The sequence below is a fragment of the Myotis brandtii genome, unplaced genomic scaffold (genome assembly GCF_000412655.1).
Source record: "Myotis brandtii unplaced genomic scaffold, ASM41265v1 scaffold966, whole genome shotgun sequence".
NCBI classification, from domain to species: Eukaryota; Metazoa; Chordata; class Mammalia; order Chiroptera; family Vespertilionidae; genus Myotis; species Myotis brandtii.
In genome coordinates, this window is record NW_005372000.1 from 353,353 (window position 1) to 362,796 (window position 9,444).

A 9,444-nucleotide genomic window follows, 5' to 3' on the forward strand; every position below is an offset into this window, starting at 1 on the left:
CCCCTCCCCCCCCCCCAGCCCTGCTCCTGAAAGCACTTTCACATGCCCCCATGCTTGATGACGTCCTTATGCATACTGGAAACCCTGCAGCAGGGTTATACCTGCCCTCCCGCCCTGTGACTCTCTCCCTGCCCTACCCTGGCCTGCCCAAGCTCATCCTTATCACTGGAGCAGGCAGGTGCCCCACTCGGCCCTATACCTGACCCCATCCTACCCCTGAGCCCATCCCCTCCCTCTCTTCCTCCCAACAGGATTCTTGGAACAAGGCATCCTGGTAGTGGACAAAGGTAGGATCTCGAGTCGCTATGTTCGCACCTGGAGCTTTTGTTTGGACCTGGCTTCCCTGGTGCCCACAGACGTTGCTTACGTGCGGCTGGGCCCGCACACACCCACGCTGAGGCTGAACCGCTTTCTGCGTGTGCCCCGCCTCTTTGAAGCCTTTGACCGCACCGAGACCCGCACGGCTTACCCCAATGCCTTTCGCATCGCCAAGCTGATGCTCTACATTTTCGTGGTCATCCACTGGAACAGCTGCCTCTACTTTGCCCTGTCCCAATACCTGGGCTTCGGGCGTGACCCCTGGGTGTACCCAGACCCCGCGCAACCCGGCTTTGAGCGCCTGCGGCGCCAGTACCTCTACAGCTTTTACTTCTCCACGCTGATCCTGACCACCGTCGGCGACATCCCGCTGCCGGAGCGGGAGGAGGAGTTCCTCTTCATGGTCGGCGACTTCCTGCTGGCCGTCATGGGTTTCGCCACCATCATGGGTAGCATGAGCTCCGTCATCTACAACATGAACACTGCCGACGCAGCTTTCTACCCTGACCACGCGCTGGTGAAGAAGTACATGAAGCTGCAGCATGTCAACCGCCGGCTGGAGCGGCGCGTGATTGACTGGTGAGGATGCTGGGGAGCCAGGGCCCGGGGAGGTGTACCGGATAGACTCGGAGGCAGGTGTCTGGGTTCTTACTGCCCGGTGCGCCAGGAAGGCAACCAGGACAGGGCACTCATCGGGGTGGGGGGAGCTCACTGGGTGGGGCTTGGAAAAGGATATCATCCACTAATTGTATCTGGGCTTCGGGCAAGGGGTTGGGTAGGAGACTGATAAGGAGAGAGACTCTGCACTAGGTGATGGGAACTGCCACTGCCCCGTAGAGCCCCAGAAGGCCTAAGGGAGAAGGGAAATACCCTCCCTCCCAGGGCATGGCCAAAAGCAAGATGGTTGACTATGTCACGGTAGTCCACACTGTGGGCTGAACGAGAGGAAGTGTCACCAGCTACAGCAGATGCCTCTAGAGAAGATGGGGCTTGGTGACTGAAGTGGATTTCAGTTGGCTGGTACAAGACATCACTGGTGGATGGGGTAGAAACTGACAGGAGGTGGTCAAGGGTTTATTCATTGTCTTCTGGTGGAGGCTTCGAGGCCCTGGGTGAGGGAGAAAAAGTAAAAACATATCTGTGACCAACAAAGGAGATTGTGGACTGAAGATATTTCATCAGCCAACCCTCAAGTATTCCCATAGCCCCTGTGAAACCTCAGAGTGGTTGGGCTCTTGGCTGAAGTTGAGATGAGCCCTGAAGGAAGGAGGAAGGGAGGCACAGAGGATGCTGGTGAGAAACTGGTGCTGCCCTTGTCTCCAGGTACCAGCACCTGCGGATCAACAAGAAGATGACCAATGAGGTGGCCATCTTACAGCACTTGCCAGAGCGGTTGCGGGCAGAAGTGGCTGTGTCTGTGCACCTGTCTACTCTGAACCGGGTGCAGATCTTCCAGAACTGCGAGGCCAGCCTGCTGGAGGAGCTGGTGCTGAAGCTGCAGCCCCAGACCTACTCACCAGGCGAATATGTCTGCCGCAAGGGGGACATTGGCCGAGAGATGTACATCATCCGCGAGGGTCAGCTGGCCGTGGTGGCAGATGATGGTGTCACACAGTATGCCGTGCTTGGTGCAGGGCTCTACTTTGGGGAGATCAGCATCATCAACATCAAAGGTGGGCACCCCAGCATTGTTCCCAGATAGGGCTGGGGCGGGGCAGGGTGGGGGGTGGGGGGAGAGACAGCAGAAACCTGTCCTGAGACCAGATGATACTTCAGAGTCTACACAGATTCAGGACACGTGGCCTTTACCTGAATCACTAGAGGGCTCAGGGCAGAAGCAGGACATAGAAACAGGACATGAGAAGCTGAACCAAGATCAGTGAGAAGGGTGAGTTCTTGGAAGAGAGAGTAGACCTGCTCTGTGGGTGTTGACCTGAGGCACCAATGAGCCAGTGGAAAGTGGCAGAGATGATGATAACAATACTTATTGCGTGCATACTACATGCCCTTTTTAAAGTGCTTCTCATATACCAACTCTTTAAATTCTCACAGCAACTCTTAAAGTAGGTACCATTATCTGCATTTTAAAAGTAAGGAGCCCTGGCCACTGTGGCTCAGTTGGTTGGGGGTTATCCCATGCACCAAAAGGTTGCTGGTTCAATTCCAAGTCAGGGCACACTCCTGGGTTGCAGGGTCAGTCCCCGGTAGGGGGCATGCAGAAGGCAGCTAATCGATGTTTCACTCTCAAGTCGGTGTTTCTCTCCCTTTCCCTTCTTCTCTCTCTAAAAATTAATTTAAAAATTTAAAAATAAAGGTAAGGAAATTAGAGCACAGGGAGGAGTGTTTCTCTTCCTTTCTCCCTTTCCCTTCTTCTCTCTCTAAACATTAATTTAAAAATTTAAAAATAAAGGTAAGGAAATTAGAGCACAGGGAGGTTTAGGAACTTGTCCAAGGTCACACAGGTAATAAGTACACACACTTGGGTTCAGAACAAGGAACAACTTTCTCACAGCCAAATGGAAATGGAGATATTCCAACTTATTGAACTCCATTCAGGGCCAAATGCTGTCTGTGCACTGGCTCATTTATTCCTCTTATCACTCTGTGCAGTAGGAGTTGCCTAATCACAGGTAGACACTGAGGTCATGGGCGATGGGACAGCCTGGAAAGGGGGTGAGCACAGTCACTGGCTGAGGCTAGATGCTGTCTCACTGGGGGACCCCATTCTCCAGTTGTCCTGAAGGCCTCACATCTGTCCTCCAAGGGCCCCCTCAAGCTCCGCATCCTGTATGTAGTCGGCTGCTGTCTCCCTGGCTTTGGATAAGTCACTTCCCTTTTTTAGGCCTTACCTGTCCAATAGGGTGACATTAAAAACCCAAAAAGTTATTTGTGAGGATTAAATGAATAGTGCCCAGCATGTAGCAAGTGCTCAACAAGCAGTAGCTCCCTTGCCTCTTCTCGGGTCCTTCTAGCTCTGAGAGTTTGCAGCATTCGGCCTCACCTTTCTTCCCACCCACCCTTCCCCCACACTATCTTCCTAAAATGTTAATGATGCCATACAGCTCCCCTGCTTAGAACATTTCAGGACTTTCCCATTGCTCTCAGCATAGGGTCTGAACTGATCGCCTGGCTGTCCCCTCCTCTTTCCACTGTCCTCACACCCTGCATTTCAGCCACTCTGGACTGCTTCCTGTTTTCTACTCCAACCTAATTCTTTCCTACCTCCATCCCTCTGCTCATGTTCTTCCCTCTGTGTAGCTGCTCCAACCCCCCTTTCCCTAGCTGCAGCCCCCTCAGTCAGGCATCAATTACTCCAGGCTTCCCTAAATTCTCCACCTTACAGTTAGGGACTCTTCGTCTGTCTTCCCACAAAACCACATGCACATGTCCACACTGAAAAAAAACTCACACCCACCCTGACTACTTTTCCTCCCATCTGTCTGCCCATGTGCCACAGGGAATATGTCTGGGAACCGCCGCACAGCCAACATCAAGAGTCTAGGTTATTCGGACCTGTTTTGCCTGAGCAAGGAAGACCTGCGGGAAGTGCTGAGCGAGTATCCACAGGCCCAGGCCGTCATGGAGGAAAAGGGCCGTGAGATCCTTCTCAAAATGAACAAGTTGGACATAAATGCTGAGGCAGCTGAGATTGCCCTACAGGAGGCCACAGAGTCCCGGCTACGAGGCCTCGACCAACAACTGGATGATCTACAGACCAAGTTTGCTCGTCTCCTGGCTGAGCTGGAGTCCAGTGCACTCAAAATTGCTTATCGCATTGAACGGCTGGAGTGGCAGACTCGAGAGTGGCCAATGCCTGAGGAATTGGCTGAGGCCGATGATGAAGGCGAGTCTGGGGAGGGAACTTCCAAGGATGAGGAGGGCAGGGCCAGCCAGGAAGGACCCCCAGGCTCAGAGTGACCCCATTCCTATCCCTAGGAATCCAGAATTATAGGACAGCCTCCCTGCAGAAACTCTGCCATCCTGTCTGCTAGGTTCCAGAGATGGGAGTGAAGTGGGTCTGCAGATGCCCACCTGGAGATGTAGGAGTGTAGCACACATTCATTCCCCACTCACCAATGTGCCCATGCACGTGCGCGTGTGCGCACACACACTACAATTGCACATACTAGTACATACACTGGCCCCAAGAATGTTCATTCCATATAAAATGCTCTAGAATTTCCATTCTCAGAGCACACATGATTGCTCACAAACATAGATATGTCTTATTCCTACATGATATATGCACATTCAGTCATGCACCTCATAAAAACACATATATTGAGAGTCATACACCAGTAGACACACAGATGCCCTCCACACACTTGTAAATACACAAAAGCACACCCAGAGCTCTCTTGTTCCAAGATATCCTTTAAATGCCCCCCATCACAGGTGTACCTTGCAAGTTGCACTTCAATAAAGTACATGCCTTCTCACTAAGCACTTATGGAGCTGATGGGGAAAGGCTATTGGCTTTAGTAGTGGGCCAGATGACCTCTCTCTGAATTCTGAGTCACAGGAGTGAGGGGCATGAGCTATGTTATAGCTGGTCCGTTGGATTCAAAGGGGCTGGAATACTTAATGAATTGAGGTCTTTGATTTCCTTGAAATAATAGCCCCTAAATCTTTCTCATTTTCCAAATCTCTTACTTCCCCTCCTATGACAAAGCTGAGAAAGAGCTCTGCTTTTTAGGGCTCATGTGATAGTTCCACCCAGATAATCCAGGATAATATCCTGATTTTAAAGCCAGGAGTTAACCTTAATTATATCTGCAAAGTCCCTTTTGCCCTAATCACAAGAATAACACCAGAGGGCAAAGTTAATAGGAGCCAAAATTCTACCTATCACAGGGTTTCTGGGAAGGAAAGCAGCCTGGACCCCACTTCCACAGGGGTCCCAGAATAAGGAACACTGAGAATTGTGTCTTTGGAAACTGGAGAGAGATCACTATGGCCTAGCTGGCACTGGGGCCTCAAATCAGCACCCCCTAGGTCAGTGGTCAGCAAACTGCGGCTCATGAGCCACATGCGGCTCTTTGGCCCCTTGAGTGTGGCTCTTCCACAAAATACCATGTGCAGGCATGCACGTACAGTGCGATTGAAACTTCGTGGCCCAGGCGCAGAAGGCGGTATTTTGTGGAAGAGCCACACTCAAGGGGCCAAAGAGCCGCATGTGGCTCGTGAGCCGCAGTTTGCCGACCACTGCCCTAGGCGAAGAGCCAGCTTGAATAAGATGCTTAGCAGCATAACCCCCATGTTCTAAAGGCCAGAACCCTCCAAATATTCTATCCAATATAAAATCCCCAAAAACTTTTGCAAGACACTAAGTTGGAGAGGAAAGAGAATGGAAAGAAAGCCCCAAAACACAACTGAGATTAAATCTTCCATAAATTGGTGTTTAAAAGCTTAGATGAGAATTGTTGATTTAGAGAATCAAGAAAATAACCAAAATTTTACACAATTATGAAATCACTCATAACTGCTATATGTACATACATTTCATTTGATTCTTAGAAAAATATTAGGAAATTTAAATTATTATTATGCTTCTTTTTCTAGATCTGAAAACTGAAACCCATAGAGCAACTAAAAATATTAGATCCAATTTATTGTCAAGCCATCTTATGCCAGGTCCTGGGCTAAGTGCATTGTCTCATTTAATCCTTACAACTACATGAAAAAGATGCTATTATTACTCCATTTTGAAATGAAACCACAGCTCTGGGAGATTAAATACCTTGTCCAATATCACAGGAAACTTAAATGCCATGAAATGAAACCTAGGTCTGCCTTACTGTTTCTTTTAGGTAGATAAGGAAAGGATCACCTCAGCTTGAGGCCAGGCCAGGCAAGCTGCCTTCTTTTTTTTTTTTTTTTTTTTTTTTGGAATGACTGTTAGAGACACTAACCGGTGGTAACCAGGGAGAAGGAGCCAGTCAAGCAGAGTAAAGCTTGTGAATCACCAGCTAGCCTGCCCAATGTGCTGAAGTGTGATCTCAGGGATAGAGCCAAAGACAAGGGACCACCCACTGCTCTAGAGAAAAGCTGCCAATTCCTGCTCTCCTGACTGCAGGCATGCAGCTGTGGGAGGAGGGCAGAAGTCTTGAGTCAGAGCTAGAATCCTACAGAGGTGTCAAGAGCTGTCCAAGGAGCCTCCTACTGAGAGCCCAGCTGCTTTGGGTTTAGCTCTTCTCCCTCCTACAGGACCTGAATCACCCACTTTCCTCCTTGGGTCACAACCCTCAGGACACCTCAGCCTCGCTAAGAATTGGGCTGTGCACTCCTCTTCAGTGTTCCTAGTTAGCTACTCCCCCACCGATGCTTCTTCAGCCCTCCCCCCTTCATCCTTTTCTTTCTGAGGGTTTGGCTGCTAGCCTCCCCCAAGACAGATGAAAATAAAGTATCAAGGTTAGAGGAAATCAGATTCACAGGGAGACCTGGTGCAAACACTAGGAGCCAGGAGCAGGGGGCAGAGTGGGTAGATTCTAGCTTGGGGCTGAACCTAGGGTTTGGCTTGAGGCTTGGATCAGAGATGAATAGTCAAGCTGGGGTCAGAGTCATGGCCCAAGTCAGGGCGAACAATAGGCTGGCCTAAAAGCACAACAGATGGGAAAGAGCTTAGAGACAATCAGGTGCTTGGAGCCCCTGAGAATCAGCTTTTTGTTTTGAAATATCACTAGCTGGGGGATTCTCGGCCTCCTTCAAAGTCTTTCAGTGTTGTTGAAAGAAATGCTTGGAGAATTAAAATGTAAATAAAATAATGAATGTAGATTGCTTATAAGTGCTTGGTAGATAGCAATTGCTTAATAATGAACAGTAGCTGTAATCATTATTCCTATCCCTCTAGCAGCAGTTGCACCTTTGAGGGCCTTGGGGCACAGGTTGCCTGGCCTTGCTAGACCCTGGGCCTCTGGGCTGTTCTGGCAACACCAGACATGACCAGCAGAGGGCGCAAGGGTTCCCCTTCTCTTCTTCCTCAGGATAATTCCCAGGCCTCAGGAGTGCATTCCCTTATAAAGTTGGAATAATTACCGTAGGAGAAATGAAACCTTAAGGACCAAGATTGGGTTCTGGAACCTTAAGGACAAGATCTACTGTTTATGAAACCCCTTGTTCAGATTTTTTTTTTTTTTAATCCTCATCCGAGGATATTTTTCCATTGTTTTTTAAAGAAAGTGGAAGGGAGGGGGAGAGATTTTTAAAGAAAGTTAAAATTCAGCAATGGTACTGAGAGACATTACAGAAGAAGTTGTGGCAAATCAGAGCCTGAGGCAGTCCTGTTGGGGGCGGCACCATCTAATGGCCTGGAGCATTCAGGACTTGAAAAATCTTAGTGCTTTTCACCCAGAAGGCATGGGGCCTCTCTGTGTCTGGCATTGCCTTCCCAGTTTCAGTACCTTGGCCTCTTGTCCTTAGCCTTGCTGTTCACCAAAGGGTCCCATGGAGCCCCACCGGCTAATGGCAGGGATGTGTTCATGGAAGTCCCCTCTGGGTGACTTCCTGAGTGAGCCTTCGAATGGCTTTAGTAGCCCTCAAATGAGGCCCTGAGCTGGTAGATCCAGGCCCCTCTTGGCCTACCTGTGAGAGTTTATGTCTGAAGCCAAGTGTACCCGTCCAATTGGAGCCAGTTCCGGTGTTGCCTCTGCTTTCCCCAGCACAAGCCCCACGCTCCGGAAAGCCTGTCCTATCCAGTTTTTTCCCTTTGCCCAACATCTCTGCTTGCTCTGGCTCCAGCCGGTCTGTCTTCTCAACCTGCTCCTTCTTTGTTTAATTATCCCAAGAGAAGGGCCTCCTATGTGGGCAGCTAGTGTGTGGGCAAGAGCTCAGCACAGAAGAATTGTCTGCACATCACAGAAATGCAGAGAAAAGAAGACCTTGAACGATGTGGAGAGAAGGCAGCTTAGTCAGCCACAGAGCGAAGGGCTAAGCCAGTAGGGGCGTGGACACCCCAAGGACTAAACCGTGGCTTGGTTTCTCTCGGAGATTGGATCCCAGCTCTGTGTGTGTGTGTGTGTGCGCGTGTGCGAGTGTGCGTGTGTGTGTGTGTGTGTGTGTGTGAGCCAGGAGAGCTGGAAGCAGAGCCTGTTCTGTGAGCTTCACACCACTGTGTGTATTAGCACTGGGTTTCTTGAGTAAAATGCTATTTTGTGGACCTGCAAGCTACCTAGAATAAGCAGGTTTATTCCGGCTGTGCATTGGGCACTCTATTCTCGTCTCTTTAGTTGTTTCTGCTCAACACTTACTGGTGTTGTTTAAATGTTCCCCTCTTATCTCAATTGTGATATAGAATATTGAAAGAAGGACTGTGTGCCCACACTTGGGCAGTAGGGCAGTAGCTAGGTGATTGAACTTCCCCAAGGAAAAGGTAAATTGTTCTACCTACAAGAGTCAAGCTAGGTGGGCCGGCATCCCCCTCCAAAATGAGAGAGAGAGAGAGAGAGAGAGAGAACAAAATGACAAAACAAAAAAAACAAAAAAACCTGACAACCTTGGCAGGTCAAGGCTTGAGTCAGAAAGGCGGTGTCCTTCAGGACTGAGCCTGGCCCTGCTTCAGGACACCTTGAACTTTCTTCCTTGATCTCAGGTTTCCAACTTGTTCTGGGACAAGGGTCCATGTCTCTCTCCTCTGGCTACCCACACTGACTTTGCAGTTCCCTCCTTACTCTGATCTGAAGTCCTCATTTCCTGGCCCGGAGCAATCCCACACTCTCTGAATGCTGGCTTAATCCTTGGCATAGATGGGATTCCTGATTTTGAGAAATGAGTTCCGACCCTCTCAGCACTCCATTTTCATTCCCTCCTCTGCTAATGGTCTGTCCCCTTTCTCCACTGTACCTGTTACTTGGAGGTTTTTCCCCTCTTCACAAACCATCTTCTTGAAACCATCTATGCCCACCATCTCCTGGCCCTCACCTCCCATCACCCAACTGCCTTTAGTTAGAGGGGTGAATGTAAGTGAGGTACAAGGGTGATGAGCAATATGGAATGCACCATGAAACTATAAACAATTCAAGGTTCCTTGAGCATAAAGAAAAGGTAGAGAATAAGTAATGAGAGTAATATGGGGAGTGGGTTGAGAATCTGTAGGAGAAAAGACCAGAAGCAGATCCTTGAAATACAAAC

The 9,444-nt window shown here is 49.5% G+C and overlaps 1 protein-coding gene across 1 annotated transcript in view; it reads left to right on the forward strand.

Moving 5' to 3' along the window:
* CNGA4 (cyclic nucleotide gated channel alpha 4) overlaps positions 1-4,700 on the forward strand; it is a 25,223-nt gene extending 20,523 nt beyond the window's left edge. Inside the window, exons 4-6 of the mRNA XM_005886233.2 lie at positions 252-897; positions 1,642-1,991; positions 3,776-4,700. Of these exons, the coding sequence (XP_005886295.1) occupies positions 252-897; positions 1,642-1,991; positions 3,776-4,236 (1,457 nt within the window). The 3' untranslated portion in view covers positions 4,237-4,700. The remainder of the gene's footprint in view (positions 1-251; positions 898-1,641; positions 1,992-3,775) is intronic.
* The last annotated feature ends 4,744 nt before the right edge of the window (positions 4,701-9,444 follow it).